The sequence below is a fragment of the Prionailurus viverrinus genome, chromosome C1 (genome assembly GCF_022837055.1).
Source record: "Prionailurus viverrinus isolate Anna chromosome C1, UM_Priviv_1.0, whole genome shotgun sequence".
Lineage (NCBI taxonomy): Eukaryota > Metazoa > Chordata > Mammalia > Carnivora > Felidae > Prionailurus > Prionailurus viverrinus.
This window is the reverse complement of record NC_062568.1, coordinates 199,788,028-199,808,805: the sequence shown is the minus strand read 5'-3', so window position 1 is coordinate 199,808,805 and position 20,778 is coordinate 199,788,028. Positions and strand designations below refer to the sequence as shown.

Sequence of the window (20,778 nt, the reverse complement as noted above, 5' to 3'; positions counted from 1 at the left end):
CTGAGAGGCCGGGGCGCCCTCTGTTCTGATTAGCCCTGACTCCCCACCCCAACAGGAGACCACAGCTGGCTCTGGGATGGAATCCTACAGGCTTTGGGTTGAAATAGAGGGATTTCTCTCACTGTTAGCTGCTTTAAATGAACCCGTGGCCGAGGCCTATTCCCACCCCTGATACACTCTATCCTATTTATTTATTTATTCATTCGTTCGCTCACTCATTCATTCATTCATTGGGTAGATAGAGCACACACCATCCATCCATTCAGGCCATCGCTGAGCACCGACTGTGGGCCAGACGGTGGGGGAGACAGTCCTTGCCTCCAGTGCCAGGAGCTGGCAGCCTCCTGGCTGGGGTGGGTGGCGGGCGGTGGGGGGGGGGGGGGCAGTTCAGGACCATAGGTGTGGGCCCAAGGGGGGAGGTGTAGAGAAGGAGACCAGCTGTGAGAACCCCAGAATTCTAGAAGCTTAGGACAATCAGCGGGGCCTGAGAACCCATCAACTCTGCCCCAGCTTTGAAGGGAATATTGGGGCTCATCTGTGTGTGGAGCAGTCCTTGGAGGACAGGCTCCCAGCAGGGGCATGAAAGCATAGACTTCCTAGACAGCTTGGTGACAGGAAATACGATGAGGACCCCTAGCCCAAGGTGAGTGGGCAGGGTGGCAAGGCCAGAACTTCTTGGTGGGTTCACAGTCTGTGCCTGGCCCAGGCCTGGCTGAGACCACAGAGCTAGGAAGCCCCGACCCCGTGGACACAATCTGGGGGCACCTGACCAGGGGGAAGGGGAGAGGTCTCCAGAACGGCCTTCCAGGTGGAGAAAGAAGGCCTGCCATGCTGTCTCTGGAACAATATGAGCTAGGGAAGAAAGGGAACAGGGCACGTTCCGGCTCCAAGGTCAGAACCAGAGGTGGGCGCTTGGGCCGGGACCCGGGGATCTTCCCAGCTGTGCAAGCTTGGTGCCTGTACAAGGTCACCCAGTCCAGGAAGGAGGCCTTGCAAGGAGACGCTATGGAAAAAAGGCCTGGAAGAGAAGCCTCCAGCCTCCTCAGGACCCGCCAGCTTCCTGCCCACCACTCACAGACATCGTCTCCTTTATCCGTCCAGTTTCTAAGGAGGTGGGCGCCATCATGGTCCCATTTTATAGATGCAAAAGCTAAGGCACAAAGAGGTTAAGTAAGGGGCTCAAGGTCACACGATATATAAGCGGCAGAGCCCAGCTGAGTAACTGGCCCCAGGCCACCAGGGAGTTGCCATCTCGGACACTAACCTAGGCAATGCTCTGGATCCTAGGACCCGGCTGCTACCCCGCAAGCAAGCTCCCCCCACTTTCCAATCCCTTTCTGGCAAGTGAGCGGGAGGCCCCTCTCCTGCACCCCGGGACCCTGATTCAGGTGTTCCCCAGCCTGTCATGATGACTGAAGACAAGCAGGGACCCCACACTCTCTTCTCCCAGTTCCTTTCCCTGAATACGTCCCCACATCACATGTAAACCAACTCACGCCACCTGCTGCAGGTTCTTGATGGCCCAAAGTGTTCTCAGCCTAGAACGCTGCACGCCAGGTGATTCCGGGACGACTGGGGCCCAGACCACAGCCTCCCCAGAGGCATCTTCTGGGGCCCGCAGCTGGGGCGGGGGGCTGGTATGCAGGGGCCTGCTGAGCTCATGGTGGTCAGGATCACAGCAGCAGCTTGAGAGGCATCACAGCCAGGGGAAGCCCAGTGTCCTGAAGCCGGGTCCCCCAGGCTCCTGGTGCTCCCTCCTCCTCACCCTCCCTCCCTCGCCAGCCTCTCCTGTGCTCAGCATGGACTGGGAAGCAACTGGGGAAGAAAAGGACAGGCATTGGCCGGTGGAAGGCTGCTTGACCACCCACCCAGCCTGACCGCTCACCAGCATGCTTCCAGACTTCCCCTCTGCACCTCATTCCCCCCACCCACAAAGTGAGGGTGGGTGTGAGCTTTAGCGAGGATTACAAAGCACTAGAACCCGGTAGGTGCCCCATTTAGAGGCCCGCCTCTGAACTGAGCCCTGTGCAGGAAGCTAGGACACAGGCAGAGAAGGAGGCGCGCCCTGTTTGTACAGCGCTTGGGGTCAACAAGCATTACCGACGAGCAGTTCTGGTCCGTCCAGATGAGAGATGTGCCAGACAAGTGCTCAGAGGCCGTGGAGGCCCTGAGAAGGGCGTGTCTGATGGGCCGGGATGTTGGGGTGGGGGGCTTCAGAGAGGAGGTGACAGTGAAACAGGGCTTTGAATGCTGAACAGCACTTTGAAAGGCAAAAAGAAAGCAACCATCATTCCAGGGAAAGACCCAAGGGTGAGAAAGAACCTGGCCAGTTCAGGGCACAGTGAGAAGGTTGGTGTGTTTGAGACAAAGTGATGGAGAACTCGGCAGGAGGTGACACTGGAGAGAGATGGGGACCCAAATGGGGAAGAGCCCTGGGCGCAAGGCTAAGAGTTTAACCTGCCCTATCAGACGAGAGCAATGGGGAGCCATTAAGCCCAGGGGAAAAGAAGGCTGGTGTGTGTGTGTGTGTGTGTGTGCACCCGAGGTGACAGAGTGAACTGGAAGGGAGGGTAGAGATGGTCCAGGGCAGAATAAGGAAGCAGCAGTGGTAGAAATGGAGGGGAGGGGCGCCTGGGTGGCACAGTCGGTTGAGCGTCCGACTTCAGCCAGGTCACGATCTCGCGGTCCGGGAGTTCGAGCCCCGTGTCAGGCTCTGGGCTGATGGCTCAGAGCCTGGAGCCTGTTTCTGATTCTGTATCTCCCTCTGTCTCTGCCCCTCCCCCGTTCATGCTCTGTCTCTCTCTGTCCCAAAAATAAATAAAAAACGTTGAAAAAAATATTAAAAATATAAATAAAAAATAAAAAATAAATAAAAGGGGTTTGTTGGGGCGCCTGGGTGGCTCAGTCGGTTAAGCGGCCGACTTCAGCTCAGGTCATGATCTCGCGGTTCGTGGGTTCGAGCCCCGCGTCAGGCTCTGGGCTGACGGCTCAGAGCCTGGAGCCTGTTTCCGATTCTGTGTCTCCCTCTCTCTCTGCCCCTCCCCCATTCATGCTCTGTCTCTCTCTGTCCCAAAAATAAATAAACGTTGAAAAAAAATTTTTTTTAAATAAAAAAAATAAAAAGAAAAAAAAAAGAAATGGAGGGGAGAGGAGGCTGGCAAGAGACACATGGAGAGAGATGGCCCAGCCCAGGAGAAGGTTAAGCAGGAGGCAGTGCAGCCGCGAGGCTAAGCGCATGGCTCTGCAGTCCTTCTGCCTGGGTTCAGCTCTCAGCCCCCTTACCTTCTGGCTGTGTGGCCCTGGACAGTCTACCTCGCCTCTCTGAGATTGGTGTTTTCATCTATAAAATGGGGATACTAAGCGTATACCTACCGCTGAGGGCTGTTGCCAAATTTTATATAAAAAGTCCATGGAGTGATGTTTCGTTCATTCAGAAACAAAAATATTTATTGAGCATCTACGATACCCAGGCGTTGTTCTCTTGGTCGTGGATGCAGCAGTGAATGGACTGAAACAAAACCCTCGCCCTCATTGGGGATTACACTCTGGAGAGCTGGGGAGACATGTCGAACGAGACTATTAATAAGAAGAATATACAGTATGGTGATAAGTGCTGAGGAGAACGCAAGGAAAAGAGGGCTCAGACGTGCCAAGATTTGGAGGTGGCTGCCTGCGTGGTTTTGGAGATGGGGCACACATGGGTGCTATGTCAAGCTCAAGGTGTGGGAGTGGAAGTCACCAGCTGAGCTGGAGCAGAAGCAAAGGTTACTGAGGTGCAGGGGTCCGGAGATACAAGGGCCGGGAGATGCACCACACCTGTGAATGCTAAAGTCACCTGGTTGATGGCAGGGTTTGGGGAGCGGAGGAAGATGGGAGCCAGGTGCCAAGTGTTTGCTGAAAGAAGGGAGAAATCAGGACCTTGGGAATGGCAAGCAATGGGCGGGTACGGAGTCAAAAGGCAACAGTGCCCCCAACCACCACCACGGAGAAGGGGTTTTATAGGCAGAAGCAGAATGGTGGTTTTGGAGCAGCGGCTGAGGCCAAGGAGGCCACCGTCCCACCCTTGACACTGAGGGGTGACAAGGAGTAGGCAGTCCTTCCCGTCTTGGGCTGCAGGGGAAGCAAGGTCCTTGGCCAAGGACGCTGAGAAAATCCCAGGAGAGCCCCAGAATACAGGGAGCCTGCTGGCTCCAGACTGGTAGCCGCAGAAGGCACTGTGGTGGGCTTGAGGGATGGGAGGTGAGCAGAGGCTGGCTCAGGGACACAGGATAGCAGCGTCCACTATGGACCGATGGGTGAGCTCCAAGATGGCGGGACCTTGGTGCCAACGAGGGTGTATCTGGGGCCCTGATATAAACACTGAGATGAGAGTCCTAATGGATTTAGCATCAGTATCTTCTCTGAGGTGCTTCTCTGGGCCTGGTGGTCAGAAGACATCTCTCCCTCAGCTGGGAGAGCTGAGGAACCCCGAAATGGCCAGCCTGACATTATGACTACATGTTGATTGATCCATTCAACAAATATTTATTCACCACCTACCATTGGTGCAAGCAGTGTTCAAGACACTTGGGATATATCAGTGAGAAAAACAGACCCCAATCCTTGCCTTTGTGCAGGGACAGTAGATTATAAGCAGCAAACATAATGCATAGATTGTATTACATCATATTATAGTGGTGCATGCTACGGGAAATATAAATGAAACGTAGGTTGAGGGATTGAACGTGAAGACGGACGAACAGGTCGCCAGTCTAAGGGTAAGCTTCCACGAACAAGTCCCCTTTGAGCAAAGACTTGAAAGAGCGAAGGAACGAGCCACGAGAATGTCTAAGGGAAAGCATTCCTGGGTGTGGAACAGCCATTGCAAAAGAGCGAAGCCAGGAGAAGAGCTGGAAGGATGTCATGTCTTCAATGGGAAGAAGGAAGCAGGCCTGGGGGGCCTGGAGGCATGCGGGGAGCCATCGAGAGGGCTGTGCCATCGAGTCACGTGACTGGATCACGGCTTCAAGGCATCACTCTGTCTGCTCCACTGTTGGACTACAAGAAGGTGGCAGCAGGGGAAGGCGACAAGAAGGGGTCAGATTGTGAGTCTGTTGGCTTGCAGCTTTATTTAATATGTGTCTCTCCCATTAATTTATGTCTCACACCTGGCTTGTCTCCCACGGTCTCCCCGGCACCTGGGTGATCACTGAAAGTTCGTGTCCTTGGGAAGCAGCCGACGTTCATTCATTCATTTCCCTGCGTAAATATTTATTGAGCACCTAGTATGTGCCAGGCATGGTACTGGGTACTTTTCATACATTACTCAATGTAATCTTCATGGTGCTGGTGAGGTGCCAGCCAGGGGCCCCTCTGCTCGCCTGGTTTTGCTGATGAGGGAGCTGGCATCCAGGGAATAAAAGGCACCCACTTGGGGCAGGGTAGCAGTCGGTTATGCACCAGGAGTCACGTCTAGGCTTGTCTGGCTCCAGAGAGGCCTGCCCGAAGGACAGGGATCACTGGAGATTTACAGGTTCTAGACCACCAAGAAACAGTCTTGGTGTTCAACCGTCACACCGGGAACCTCCCATACCCCGGATGTGTCCTATGACCTGGCAGTCACTCGAGGCCCAGATTGGGAGGATTGCCTCTCCAGCACCCCCCCCAACTCATGTGCAGAAGCAAGCACATCTCTCTTCAGGCCACAGTGTCCTCATCTGCAGAACAGCAATGCACCTCCTACATGGCTCTGAGGATTGAATGATGTACGTGCCCAGCAATTTCGATGTTCGACAGATCTCTCCACCACGAGATTCTAAGCTCCTTTTTTTTTTCACAATTGTAATTATTTTTTATTTTGTTTTTTTCTTAATATAATTTATCATCAAGTTTAGCTAACATACGGTGTATACAGTGTGCTCTTGGCTTCGGGAGTAGATTCCACTTGTTGGGACGAGCCCTGGGTGTTGTATCATAAGCGCTGAATCGTGGGAATCTAAGCTCCTTAAGGACAGAGCTGTGTCTCATGTGCCCCAAGTGGCTAATTCGGGGCCTTGAATACAACAAGTGCTTATTAATGCTGGATGAATTCATGAAAAATATGCATTGTTTAGGCCCCAAGGAATCTCAAGTTCTCTCTTCCTGAGAAGAGAAGGTATTGATATTGTTAAAGGGGTGAGTTCTGGGTGAGTCTGCCCCCTGTTATCACCATCACTGTCATCCAAGCCTCCCTTCCAGGGCAAGGTGCCCCCGGGACGGGCACCAGGGACTGTGTGGGAAGATGTCCCTGGCCAAACTCCACCCCAGGATGGACTGAAGCTGAAGTCCAAATATTCTGGCCAGGAGGGAACCGGGCTGAGGAGGAGGAGGGAGGGAGTGTGGGTGGCAGCTGAGACAGCTCAGGAAATGAACTCCGCCACCTTGTTCTACCCCTGGGAGTGGCGAGGCTTTGCTCAGGCCACCAGGACAGAGAACACTCCTGAGAGAGGGTGGCTGGGGATCCAGCAGCTCCCTCCTGGCTCCTTATCTGCCTCCTGCCGTTAGTCAGCCTGCCTCGATAAGGCAGGGCTGAGAGGCGTCTGGGCCGGAACCACAAGAGAGAACATAATTATAAAGACGCTGCTGCGGGGCAGAGAGGGCGGGAGCCCCGGAGGAGCCACGCAGGGCCATGAGGAAGGCTTGCAGGGGAAGAGTTCCCTTCCTTGGGAAAAGGCAGCGCAGTAGCACGCGTTGATCGGGCTTTGCTTGGCTCGCGCTCCACAGGGAGGAAAACCTGCCTTGAACTTGACCTCAAATTTGTATTCCCCACCCTTTGACTTTGCTTCCCTGCCGGCCGGAGTCCAGTTCCTGCAGATCCAGGGGTTCCCGAAGGATGAACGGCGTCGGCGAAAAAGTGAAAATAAAATCAAACAAAAATAAAAGTGGACACAGACCACAGCAGTGTGTTGGACTGGCCGCTTTATCGTGGCAAACGTGGCATTATATTTGCTAGCAATTTCCTTGTAGCGTGCGTCATCTATGTTTTCTGGGCTTTACCTAATTCTAAAATGTTCCTGTGTGTAATCACCCTTTAAGGAATAACATGGTTATTTTCTCATAATGCTCCCTCCTGCCCTTTGCTTATGGATTAATTTCTTACATTATTTTCATGACGTATCTACGTTTATCTGTAATCTATAAAGCATTTGCTTTGCTGTTTTCATGAAAGGTCATCTATCCCTCAACATCTCAAGTGGGACAGTTACAGGGACATGACCTCTTAGTTGTTTCCCTGAACCACTTGTGGTTTGAGGAACAAAAGTGTTCGCCTCGGTCTGAGGTGCCAGGAGGGGGCCAAGAGGGCCTTAGGAACCCATGCCTCAGGCATTCTCAGAGAGACCATGCACCTAGGAACTTATGGACCATTCTGCACCTTAACCAACTAGGTTCAATCATCATCTGGAATGCCTCCTGGGGGCCAAGTGGGCCTAGGGGTTGGAGTAATTTCTGCCCATAGATACGCTCCTTTGTTGCCGGAGTGGGGCTTTCAACTCCATTTGTCTCTCCTTGGCTGGGAGATATATGGGGCTATCCTTCCTTTAGGTAGAGGAGTCTTTATAGGGGGTGGCAAGGGTTAAATGTAGGGCCGCGCAATTTCCTTGCGGAACCTTATTTTCTTTCCCCAGTAGTTCTTTTCCCAGGGGGCCTGTCGAGGGCAATTCCCCAACAGTCAATTCCCCAGGTTCTTTTATTTAAGGCCAAATTACATAAAAGCGGGAGGACAAGAAGCTTCACTGTCAGCGGGCCACCGTGCAGTCCCGATCCGTCCACTGCCCGGGGCCCTGCCGTCAGGCTGGTTGGAGAGCTCGGCTTCTGGCACTTCCCGTTCCCACCCCACCCTTCAAGCCCAGGGATTACCCAGGAGGGTCCTGGGAGCCCAGTAGATAATGGACACATCATTGCCCCGTGAAGTGCTCGGTCCTTCGCGATGGAGTGACGACAGTCATCCGTTCTCATATCGGTTTAATCAGCACTGAGGGTACAATAGGAAGCACAAAGACACGCGGCCTATCCCTCCAGGAGCACACACTGTAAATGGGATGACAGACAGCAACAAAATAACCTCACACAACAAAATGTATCCCTGCAAATGGATACATTTGCTCTCGGGGAAAGAGACTTGTCTCTGCGGAGGCAGACGAATGAAGGACGCTGGGCACAGGTGGTGTCACTTCCCTGCGGGGCAAAACCCTCCGTTGACACTGAAGGACAAGAAGGAGGTGACTAGGTTTTTTTTTTTTAATTTTTTTATGTTTATTTATTTTTGAGAGAGAGAGAGAGAGAGCACAAGCAGGAGAGGGGCAGAGAGAGAGGGAGACACAATTCCAAGCAGGCTCCAGGCTCCAAGCCCAAGGCGGGGCTCAAACCCACAGACCACAAGATCTTGACCCGAGCCGAAGTCAGAGGCTTAACTGACTGAGCCACCCAAGTGCCCCAGGAGGTTACTAGTTTAAAGTGGGTGGTGGGGTGAACCTTCCAGGGGGTGAACAGCAGAACAAAGGTGGGAGGTCACAGGATACCTCTGAGGAATGGACTGGAAGCCTGGGAGAGTCCCAAAGGCTGGGTGCGGACGTGGTGACTGACTAGCGGCCCTAGGCGGACTTAAGGGTTTCGGTCTCTGCCCCAGGAGCAGGGTGGTGGGGGAAAGAGACCAAACCAATTGGTGCTTTGCTATGGGGGCGTGGCCACTGAGTAGAGAAATGGCTGGAGGGGGCGGTGACAGTAGATTCAAGAGGCCAATGGGGCACCTCGGTCCAGACAGACGCGGTGGTGGCTGGAATAAGGGTGCAGGTGTCAGGGAGGCGAAGGCACGATGGATGCCACCGCTTTTCCAGAGGTAAATCACAAGCCTTGGCCATGGCCTGGGGATGGGGGGTGCTGAAAAAGAGGTGCCAGGAATCACTCCCAGGCTTTTGACCTGCACACCTGGAGGGAGGGTGGCCCCTTTCACCTGAGTCTCTTTTGGGGGTGCTCCTCACTCCCCTCACAACCCCGGGCTGCTGGTGGTGGGCAGATTCATTTCAGACGCCCCCTGAAATCAGAGAAGGAGGGATGCGGTGAGCGATTTCAGTTCCCTCATGCTGCACAGGAAGCAGCCTCAGCTCAGAGATTATGGGACTGACATAGGGATGGGGTCAGAGCCCATGGCCCCGGACTCCCATCCAGAGTTACGGGAGCACCATCCACCGGGGAGGATTCCAGCTTGGCCGTGATCCTGCTTGGACTCCAGCCCCAATTGTGCCCCATCTCGCTGAGTAAGCCCAAGCGGGTCACCTGTCTTCAGGCCTCAGTTTCCCTGCTGTGACATGGAGGGAAATGAAATTCCCACTTCTCTCAGGGGTGCTTGAGAGATAGCAGGGGTCACTACCCGGGAAGCGTGTGGGGAACATGGAGAGAACAGTGTGCTGGCCGCCTGTGGGGGCTGAAGTGGAGAACTGGTTTGGGAAGGGATGGGGGTGGGGTTTCCCCACTTCCTGTCCTTCCTGTCTCTCTTGCAGGGTCTGAAGGCTGAGTAGCCAGCGGGATGCCTGGGCTGCTGAACCAGCTCACAGGGGCAGCCCTGCCCCTCACCGCCTCCGATGTCACCTCCTTCGTCAGTGGCTACGCCCTGGGGCTGACGGCCTCTCTCACCTATGGCAACCTGGAAGCCCAGCCCTTTCAAGGTGAGGACCCCTGTTACGGCTGCCCCAGGGCCACCCTGCTCTCAACGTTTTTTCCTCATTTTGACACACACAAGCCAATGGACGTAGGGCAAGTCATGTAACTTCTCCGAGTCTCAGTTTCCCCATCTGAGAAATAAGAATGGCATTTCTGCCCCCAGAGGCCTCAGAGCCAGTAGCAAATCAGGTCGGGCTTTGGGCTCAGCCCCCACCAGCTGTCCCAGGACTGCCTGTGTCCCACACGGGCGTGCCCACCCGCATCAAATGGCCAGACCCAACTTTCTCAGGGGGCCCCACAGCAGGAGAGTCGTCAAGACTCCATGCAAACCCAGGAGCTCCCACTCTTAGGCGTGGCTCACCCTGGTCATCTGTTTAGGAAAATCTCCAGAGGGTGACAAAACAGAACTTGCTGGGGACCCAGGAGACTAAACGACGGGCCAATGTCAGGATGGTCCTTTGGCATGCCACGTGTGGGAAGAACCAGCCTCTGCCCATTTCGTAGATGAGGAAACTGAGGCTCAGAGGTTTGGGAGCCGGGGTGGGCTCACCATCAGCCAGGCATTGTGCAGCCCTGGTGTTCATGGCCATGTTAAATGAGATATAGCCTTGATCCCTCTACTGAATCAGAATCTGCCTTTTAACAAGACCCCCAGGGTGACTCATGTGCTCTTAGAGTCTGGGAGGCACTAAGGTCTAAACACACGGGGCACACACTCTGGGGCACATAGCTCAATAAATGGTGGCTACTTTTTCCATTTGCATGACAACCTCATGAGTTTGTCTCTACTGAGCCCATTTTACAGATGGGGCTGGGGGGTTTAGAGAAGCTAAGTGTCTTATCCAAAATCACCAGGCGAGGAGAAGTGGTAGGGACTGGATTAGAACCTTAGTTCTAAGGTTCTTCTTCCTCCAATGTCCCAACATGCAGAATAGGTCACATAAAAATCCAGATTTCCACTGTGTCTTGAAAACTCAAAAGCCCTGGCCACATGGGTCTCATGTGCCTGCACAGTCAGCTGGGACAGGGGAGCAGATGTCCCTTTTCCAGTCGCCCCACTGTTCCCACAGTTCCTCTGCTGCACTTGCCTGCTGGCTCCAGAGCCACAAGGTCCCAGCCAGAGCCCTCTGGCACCCTCTCTGTGACAGTGAGAACCAACCATGGATCTGGCAGGTCAAAGGCTTGGGTGCCCTCCGTGATGCTGATGCAGGGTGGGGTTGGGACCCTCTGTGAGATGCTGATGCAGGGTGGGGCTGGGACCCTCCGTGAGATGCTGATGCAGGGTGGGGCTGGGACCCTCCGTGAGATGCTGATGCAGGGTGGGGCTGGGACCCTCGTGAGATGCTGATGCAGGGTGGGGCTGGGACCCTCCGTGAGATGCTGATGCAGGGTGGGGCTGGGACCCTCCGTGATGCTGATGCAGGGTGGGGCTGGGACCCTCCGTGATGCTGATGCAGGGTGGGGCGGGGACCCTCCGTGATGCTGGGCCCTTCCCTGGCAGGCCTCTTTGTGTACCCACTGGATGAATACACCACAGTGATCGGCTTTGAGGCAGTCATTGCCGACCGTGTCGTGACAGTACAGATCAAGGACAAAGCCAAGATGGAGAGCAGCCACTTTGATGGCACCCGCATCCGAGCCACAAATGTCACAGGTGAGGAGGACGGAAGGGCCGTGGCAGGGCCTGGGTCTGGCTGGGGTCTCAAGCAGTCTGAAAGGACAACAGTGGGATAGGGTAGAGAGAGCACTAAACTAGGAGTCAGGAATCCTGTGTGCCCTCAGGCTAATAATTTACTTCTCTGAACCTCATTCCTGTTCTCTCACCTCAAAAGCAGGGTGAGGATCAAAGGAGGCGACAAAAGCGTTGCTAAGTTGCCTCTACAGAGCAGAACAGCATGTCCATTAAGCTCAGAGGTTGTGGAATGAATCACACCAGGGTTTGACTCCCCATCTTGTTGCAAATGGTATGGGCTTAAAGACAAAATTACACTTCATCCGTAAAATGGAACAAATAATCGTACGCATCCAAAGCCGAACAGAGACGTGGTTGTGGAGATGGCAGTCTCTGGTACAGAGTAAGTACCCAAATCATGGCTGCGGATGCCTGCTATTGAGGATACTGAGGCACAGAGAGGGCCCACACAGCCTCCCTGTGCCATCTGAGGGGACAGCGTGAGTGCGGTAACCTCGCAGCATGGCCCAGGACCTCAGAGGAAGTTAAGGCCGTGAATATATTCTTCAGGCAACACCCAGGCCGGGTGGTGCAGAAAAGGGGGGTCCCTGGGGTGGCCGGGTGGCAGGTCTGGGGTCTATCGATGGCCATGACCACCAAGGAGACATATGAAACACACAGGTGCCCAGATGCAGTCTGAGCTGGGGGGAGAGTAAGACCAGGAAGGAATCCCAGAGAGGAAAGGAAAGGAAAGCCATCCCCAACATGTACTGAGGGGAAGCCCTGGGGTGAGCCCTCTACATGCAGTGTCTCACTTGAACTTGTCTCAGCCCAAGTTCACACAGCATGTTAGTGACAAGTCAGGATTTGAAGTCAGACCAAGGATCATGTGACATAAGAGACTCTTACCATTGGATCTGTGATCAAAGTGACATTTGTTCACCTGATCATTAAGACAGTCAAGAATCTTCGAATGAGCACCCACTGTGGGCAAGACACCAAGCTGCCTCCAAGTTGTTAGGGCTGCTCGCAGTCTGGACGAAAAGCTGTACACGCATCGGGGGAGCCGCAACAGGAGGTGGAAGGCAGCTGTGCCAGAAGGGGTCTGCGTAACGTCAGAGAAGGGAAGGAGGGTCCGACTGGGGACCAGAGAGGCTTTCGTGGAGGGGCTGGTGGCTGCGTGAGGCTGGCCAAGTAGGGGCGAGGGAACGGGCCTCTCAGACAACAGCAATAGACATGAACAAAGGCATCTGCCCCAAAGGTGGGGGGATGCTGAAATGTGGTTCTTTGAGGGGAAGCAGGGTCTGCGGATGGGGGCGTGGCCTCTGTCCGGGTTGTATGGGTCCCAGCCCCCCACTCCCAGCAGGGTGCTAGTGGGAAGTACTCCAGCCTGGCCTCGGACCCACGTGGGTTCAGATCCCCGGCCAACGAGTTAGTTATTTGCCTAGTAACTTGGGCGAGTTGCACCCCTCCCACCCCCCCCACCCCCATCCCCACCCCCACCCCCACCCCCGCCGCTAAGCTTCAATATTCCCATCAGCAAAATGGGCTCTCAAACCTACCCCACTTCGAGGGGACTAGAGATAATATGTGCATAGCTGCTGACTCCAGACCTGTCACTTAGGGACCACTCTGCAAGAGGGGGTTTCCGTCATCCCTCATTCCTGCACGCCGGGGAAGGTGGCTTTGGATGAGGATTTGGAGCGGGTCCTGTTCGTGGTCAACCTGGGGACCATTGTCCCCATGGAGAATGTCACCATCTTCGTCAGCACGTCTTCGGAGCTCCCCACACTGCCCAGCGGGGCTGTGCGGGTCCTGCTGCCTGCTGTCTGTGCCCCGACCGTGCCTCAGTTCTGCACCGAGAGCGCTGGCCCCTCCAGCCAACAAGCCCAAGGGTAAGGAGCCCTGCCCAGCCCAGGGCAGAGTCTCGGGTGGCAGCAGGGAGGCCGCGGATGAAGGCAGGGGAGTGTGGGGCCGGGGAGAGAGGAGAGAAGACAAGGCTTGGTGGTACAGTAGCCACCACCCGAATAATTGCTCCCTTCTGCTCGCTTTAGAATCTCCCTGAGGGGCGCCTGGGTGGCTCAGTGGGTGGAGCGTCCGACTTCGGCTCAGGTCATGATCTCGTGGTCCATGAGTTCGAGCCCCGCGACGGGCCCTGTGCCGACAGCTCGGAGCCTGGAGCCTGCTTGGGATTCTGTGTCTCCCTCTCTCTCTGCCCCTCCCCCACTCTCTCTCTCTCTCTCTCTCTCTCTCTCTCAAAAATAACTAAACATTAAAAAAACATTTTTTTAAATAATCTCCCTGAAATGCCCCGTGCTGCTACTGGCCGGAAGCTCGGGTATTTGGACAGCTTGGGATTCGAATTTCCAGGCTGTATTTTTTAATGCACTCGAGGCATTTTCTTAGCACCCTAGTAGTGCTAGACAGACGGTGTTAGGGATGCAGAGGGCGCCCAACCAACATGGCTCCTTCCTTCTTGGGACTTAGGGGGAGAGATCGTTATCTGACTAATAACGTAACTCATGCATAGGTAATTGCTTATGTATTGCATGCATAACTAATGATGTGAAAAGTGCAATGACAGGGCTGACAGTATGAAAGAGGAACCCGCCCTGAAGGCCAGGGGCCAGGCCAGGCTTCTCCAGGGACCGGAGACCAATATTTCAGCTGGGAGCTGAGTGATGAGAGGGAGGTGGGCACCGAGAGGAGAGTTCCTGTAGGTGAGAACAGCAGGAGCAAAGGCCCTGAGGTAGCAAGGACAGACTCCAGAGAACTGAAGCACGGGTGACACGAAATGAGGCTATAGACACTTAGGACACCCTGTAGCCCTGGCTGACTTTGGATTTCTTCCAAAAGCAACAAAAAGCCAGTAATAGGGGTTTTAGGAAGGTGGGACTGGGAAAACTACAAGCCCAGGACAAGAGGGTTTCTCTGTGCTCTGCCGTGCCCCCCCCCAACAGGAAAAGAAGGTGGGTCACAGCCTGAGGCACCTGCTGCTGAAATTGGGGCTCCTCCCTTCCCCCCCCCCCGCCCCACCCCGTGGGGACTGAGGCGGGTGAGCATTTCCCATGCAGGGAGAGAGGAGGCCACGGTCAAGCAGCCAAGCAGCCTGCAGCATTCAGATGTCTTTGGCGGTCTCGCATTTTATCATTCACATGTGAATTTTTAAAATCTATGCCATAGCGTCTTTGTGCCACTCTGGCATAAAAATAACACTTACAATTAATGACCAGTTGAACTGCTTAACTCCCCCCCCACCCGCAAGTCTTGTCTCAAACCTTTGGGCCAAGTTGAAATCCGTGAAGATGTACCATATACATCCAGGACTTTCATACACACCCTGGTAGGACTCCGGGACAGCTGGGAACACGTGCCCATCAGGACACAGACAGCAGTGTCAGCAAATGTCTAGATGCCGCCAACCTCAGGCTGAGCCGGGCGGAGGGTTACAGCAGCTTCCCGTGTGGAGTGAGCCTCGAGTGCAATTTTCAGTCACTACATGAACAGTAATTAAACACCTACTGTGTGCCAGGCACCGTTCTGCGTGTGGGGAATATACAGCAGTAAACCAGACAGACAAGGTCGCTGTCGTCATGGGGCTGGCATTCTGACAGCAGAAGGTGGGGGGGGCAGACAGTTAATAAAGAGATAAGCCCATAACATGTAATATGTTAGGTGAGTTCTATGAAGCTAAATGCTGTAGAGGCTAGGGAGGATAGATTGGGTGCTATTTTAGCTAGAAAGGACAGCTTAGGCAACATTTGCATGATCTGAAGAAAGGGAGGGTAGAGATATGCTGGAGGAAGAACATTCTGTGCAGAGGGCAGCAAGAGGGGTAAGTGCAAAGGCCCTGAGGCAGCAGCGGGCATGATGTGTTGGAGGAGCGGCCGGAAGGCTAAAACATCTAGCAGAGTGCGAGACAGGTCAGAGGGATGATGGGGAGTCAGACTGTATAAGGTCTTGAAGCCTAAGTGAGGACACCTGTTGTCACAGCACAGAAACTTGAGGCACCAGCCAGTCTCAGACCATGAACACCAGCTTGTGTGCTGTCTTTGTACGTGCTGACATTGGCCCCAAGTCTTCTGTGTTTGAGACACGGGGCCTACCGGAGCTGGGGACACTCAAGACCTCGGTGGATGGAAGAACAAGGGGCCCAGGAGGCCCTGAGAAGCTTATCCCTGCCTGTTCCAGCAGGCAGAGTAAAACACGCTCTCAGGAGCAGCCTGCATCAAATCCCCAGGAACCTCGGAGCTGTGCACAGAGTGTAAGAATAACAGATAATAATACCAAGGGTTAGTGAGGGTGCCGAGAGGAGGAGACTCCTGTCCATTGCTGGCAGAAATGGAAACTTTGCAGCCTGGAAAGCAATCTGGTGAAACACAGTGGCGGTCCTTTGACCCACGAACCCCAGAGACATTGTTTCCTAAGTCCACAAAAGGGATGCAGACCTGCCGTGTTATCTGTTAACCCAGGGAGGCAGGGAGAAGAAGTACAATATAACAGATGCCCCCAAGTGACACACGTCCCAGCAAAGACTGGTTTGCACAGCGCACCTGGACAGAGCTTAAAAAAACAGCAGTGAGCAAAACAAGGGAAGTAATGGGCCACACACACACACACACACACACCCCACAGGGTGCTTTACAAGGAGACCTGCAGATTAAGCACGTAGAACAAAGACCTTAGAGGGTGTGACCCTGAGGGGTGGGGGATACAGTAGGGTCAAAGACAGGGTGGGGGATGACCCAGAAAGAGAGCCTGGGAACTTGAGACTTCAGCAGGTGACTCACTGAGCAACTCACTGTCATTATTATCCGCATTTAATGGATGGAAAACCCAGACTTGGAGAAGCAGCTTGGACAAGGCACCCCCAGCTCACAAGGAAGAGCAGGGATCCGAGACATGGTGTGACGTTGTGTGAACGTCCTCAGCGTGGAGCCAGACTCACCCGGCAAGGACACGCTCTCTTCCAAGTGCTAGTTGTGGGAGCTTAGGCTAGCCGCTACATCTTGCTGAGCCTCTGTTTTCCCATATGGGAAATGGGGGCCCTGGGGGCCCTGATGCCTCTTCTACGGGAGGTGGTGAGAACGACAGGTGCCAATGCTTTGGGGCACCAGGCCTGGCGCCTGGCCCATCCACCGTGAGTCGTTGGGCCTCATGTCGGAGTCCAGGCTCTCCCTGGGGTCAGGTCCCATGGCCGAGTAAAGGTGTGGGTGGGAGGAGGCTCCTCAGCCCCCTTTCGGGCTGGGCTGCCGCTTGGGACTCACCATCTTCTTCCGTTTTCCTGCTGTTTCCTTCCTTCCTTCCTTCCTTCCTTCCTGCCTTCCTTCCTTCCACCTCCTCCTCCTCTCGGCCACCTCCCCAGCAAAGACAAGCATTGCTTCGGCACCCGGGCCCTGGACTCCTGGAACAAGCTGTGCCTGGCAACTCTCCTGGACACCGATGTGTCCAACCCCATGGAATACGAGTTCAACTTCCAGCTGGAGATTCGCGGGCCGTGCCTGCTTGCAGGTGAGAGAGGGCCACCCAGACCTGGATCGGGGCCGGAAAGACCTGAAGCCCGGAGGCGGGGAGGGCTTCCAGCAGAAAGCTGCCAGGGATAGAGAGGAGGGGGAAGGCAGGGAAGCTGACCCGCCCAGAAGCACATGGAGCTTCGTGGACCCCCACTTCCTGCTCCCCAACGTGTGGCCCAAAGATGAGCCTCTCCCAACGACAGGCTTCAAGGCTGCCCCCATGCCCACCTCAATGGCTCCCTTGCATAGTCAAATCGGCTGGGGGGTTTTCAGATCCCACCACCCAGATCCCACCCAGAGCTGCTGATGACAGTGGTCTGGGCTGTGTCCTGAACACTGGAATATTTAAGAGCTCCCAGACGATTCTAACATGCAACCAGAGTTGGGGACTATTGTTCTGATGGCTCCCCTCCCCAACCCACTCAAGGTTTTAAAGGGACACGAGGACGCAGTTTCTTGTCAATGAGTGTTCTCCCAGAGCAGTGTGATGGCATTTACAGAGTGCCCAGCCATCGAGCCCTGAGCTCTTTCTTTCTTTATGTGCACTATGAGGAAGCCACCCTTTGACCCCAGTGGACCCTGAGGTCAGGGCAGGAAGGGCCACAGACATCGCCAGTCTAAGCCCCCTTTTTGCAGATGGGGGAATTGAGGAGGCCTGTCCATGGTTGCACAGCAGGTCAGGAGCCCCTCATCTCTGACACGGGTCTTCCTGTCCCCAACGGAGCCCCTATTTCTCCTGAGACTCCTGAGCTTATTCCATGTTTCTGTGCCACTCAGGGGTGGAGAGTCCCACCCACGAGATCCGAGCTGATGCTGCCCCATCTGCACGCTCGGCCAAGAGCATCATTATCACCTTGGCCAACAGGCACACCTTCGACCGGCCGGTGGAGATCCTCATCCACCCCAGTGGTACTACGCGCCAGGCGGGGCCCCTGGGAGGCCTGTGGGAGGGAGGAGGTGCTGATCCTGTGGGGCAGAGATACGCGGCCAGCCCGGGAGAGGGCGGGGGGTGGGGGGCAGGCAGCAGAGAGGAAACCAGCAAGAGTGGCTCCTGGAAACCTGACTCTAGTTGGCGGAATTGAGTGCCTCCTGCCCAGATTCTAGCTCCAGAGGCCCTGGGGGTCTCATCCACCCAATGGGGAACTTGGCCTCCAGGCCAGGTGAGCAGGTAACCTTTGAAATCCCAAGCTCAGGGAGACCCTCACAGCTCTGAACCCTCAAAGAACAATTCCTTTGTCTCTTGAAGGCTTCATAAAATGTCAGGATCTGAAAAGATCAGAGCCCAGTCTCACCCCCATTTTATAGATGGGTAAACTGAGGCCCAGAGAAGTGTGTGAGTTCTCCATGGCCACTAGGCTCCCCTGCCTGGCAGAGAAGGAGTCTTCCCGAGACCCACGCCACTCCAGGCAGCCAGGGGTCCCTCCCCCTCCCTACATTGGGAGTCCTCCCCCTCCATGAAGATCTTCCTCCTAAACCAAGGCCCCTGGCCTTGCCCTCCCACTCGGACAAGTGCCAAGAGTTGATCTCATCTCTGCAGAGCCCCACATGCCGCACGTCCTGATGGAGAAAGGGGACATGACCCTGGGAGAGTTTGAGCAGCACTTGAAGGGAAGAACGGATTTCATTAAAGGGATGAAGAAGGACAGCAGTGCAGAAAGACAGGTGCGTGTGGCTGGAGCCAAGTCGGCGGCGGCAGAACTGGGGTGACATCGGGGGCTCGGTCATCAGGGGACCCATGAGGATGCTGAGCAGGGGAAGAGGGTGGCTTGCCCGGGTCCCTCCCTCAGCACTCTGCTGGCACATCCTGATCACTGTTTCCGTCTGTGGCTGGGGCGCTGCTGGGACATGGACGTCCAGATGCAGCCGTCACTCTGTCTCCCCGTCACCCGGCAGGCACCCTGTCTTCCTGCCTCCTGCCAGCCCACCTTCTCCTAATGCCACCGAGGTGCCTAAGCCAGGCGACGTTCTAGGCTGGTGGTAGAAACAACCTTGGTCTTCTCCAGGTCGCTTCATCCCAAGGAGCCCCCAGGTGCCCTCTCAGTCCCACCTTTACCCCTGGGCCTCCATTTTCCCATCTGCTGAATGGGTCTCCTGCTCTTCCTTCCTCTGAGATCCTTGCAACTATTACCTAAAGAATAAAGGCAGAGCAGAGAAAGCCGGAAGGAGACCCTTTCTTGGCCCGCCCCCTCCCCCCATGAAGTGTCAGTGTGAGAAGGCCTCAGCAGGGGGTGTGGGGCACGGCTGGGGAAGGCTGGTAGGAGGCTGAGCCGCCAGCCTCTCCTGCTCATGGCTCTGCACACCAAGCCGGGCCCTGAATGCCAAGGCAGGTGCAAGGACGATGGCATGCTTCTTTTTCTGGTATCCCCATTTTAGACGAGAACGCTGAGGTTTAGCACCCAAGAAGAACCACTCAGCTGAGAGGAAGGGAAGACCGTTGGCTTTGGTGACATGAGGTTAAGGACTCAGAGTCAACACTGTGGGGGCAGCTTGGCTGGATCTAAGAGCCCCTCCCTGACTGGCAGAGGACCATGGCAGAGGGGGAGGGCGTGGGAATATGTAGACCCTTCCCTGCTCGTGCCAACCCCTTCAGCAGACATCCCCCTGGCAGGGCCTGCTTGGTGGGGGGCAGGAGGGATGGTGAAAGGAAAGGGTCAGTAGCTCACTGCCCCTGTCGTCGCATGTTAGGGACCCCACTGGGAACATCTGCCTTCCCAGAGGGGCTTCCTCACCCAGATGAATCAGTTCGGAAAAGAGGCTGGGGCCAGGTTCTCAGAGTGGGGGTGTCCCCGAACTCTGAGGACTGTAGCATGTGGGCAACAGTGGGGGCAGTGGGTCTCCCAGGCCTGGGGCTCCTCTGCCTGCCAAGATTAAATCAATTAGCCCCGGGAGGGTGGAAGCAAATGAGGATTTGCCACCTTGGGTTTGTTATGCAAGTACCCTGTATTCTCGTGAGCTCCGGGGATGACAGGGGATCACCCAGAGCCACTAAGAAGTGATGAGTTTATTGCAATTGGATAAAGGCGGCGGGAGGAGACATTGGTGAATCCTGAGCCGGGGTCCCCACGCCACCTCGCTGAGAGGCAAAACTCAGGTTCCCAGAAGGGGTTCCTGTCACTGGCAGACGAGGCTGTTGCTGACTTGGGCTCTGTCTTCCGGAAAGCCAGCCTGGGCAGTGGCCTTTGGCAAAGGAGCTCCACGTGAGAGGGAGAGCGTGATCCCTCACGGAGAGGGGAGGCAGGCATCCAGAAGGTGAACATCAATCATGAAGAATGGGTATGACAAGCCGTCAGAGGCTGTGATTTAGCAAAGAGGGGGCAAATGACACAGAGGGAGATGCCACGTACAAGAGACAGATGCAGAGAGAAGCAGAGACAAGTAGAGACAGAGACTGGAAGAAAGGAAAAAAAGCAACTCAGAGATGCACACATAGGTGCCCACACAGATTCATTTCTCATTTATTTATTCAACAAACACTATGTCCCCCAGGAGATGTCAGGCTCTGTTCTAGGCACTGGGAGGACACTAAAAACGACATGTCCTTGTTCTCATGGAGCTTACATTCTAGCACAGACTAGAAGTAAACGAATGAGCAAGGTCAGGGGCAGAGAGGGCTGGGGAACCAAGAAAGAAATACCGCAGAACGATAGGCTATAATGCGTGCTAAGCATGGGCACTGCTTAGCCTGGTGTTTAGAGAAAGCCTGTCTGAGAATGAGGCCTGGTGAGTGGTGAACAACGGAAGACCGTGCACAGAACTGAAAGCAGAGTAAGGGCGACGCGTCTGGGAAACAGGTGGCCGGAATTGCCGAAATGTAGTGGGCAAAGATGGCGGGGACAGGTAGGCAGGGGTCAGGCACTAGGGGGCTTCATAACCATGGTGCAAGGCATGGGGGAAGCTTTGGTGTAAGCACCAGAACGA

The 20,778-nt window shown here is 55.0% G+C and overlaps 1 protein-coding gene across 1 annotated transcript in view; it reads left to right on the top strand.

Annotated features, from left to right (window-relative positions):
- The first annotated feature begins 9,541 nt into the window (after positions 1-9,541).
- VWA5B1 (von Willebrand factor A domain containing 5B1) overlaps positions 9,542-20,778 on the top strand; it is a 42,055-nt gene continuing 30,818 nt past the window's right edge. Inside the window, exons 1-6 of the mRNA XM_047872251.1 lie at positions 9,542-9,680; positions 11,177-11,329; positions 12,972-13,242; positions 16,713-16,858; positions 17,638-17,769; positions 18,398-18,522. Coding sequence (XP_047728207.1) covers positions 9,542-9,680; positions 11,177-11,329; positions 12,972-13,242; positions 16,713-16,858; positions 17,638-17,769; positions 18,398-18,522 — 966 coding nt within the window. The remainder of the gene's footprint in view (positions 9,681-11,176; positions 11,330-12,971; positions 13,243-16,712; positions 16,859-17,637; positions 17,770-18,397; positions 18,523-20,778) is intronic.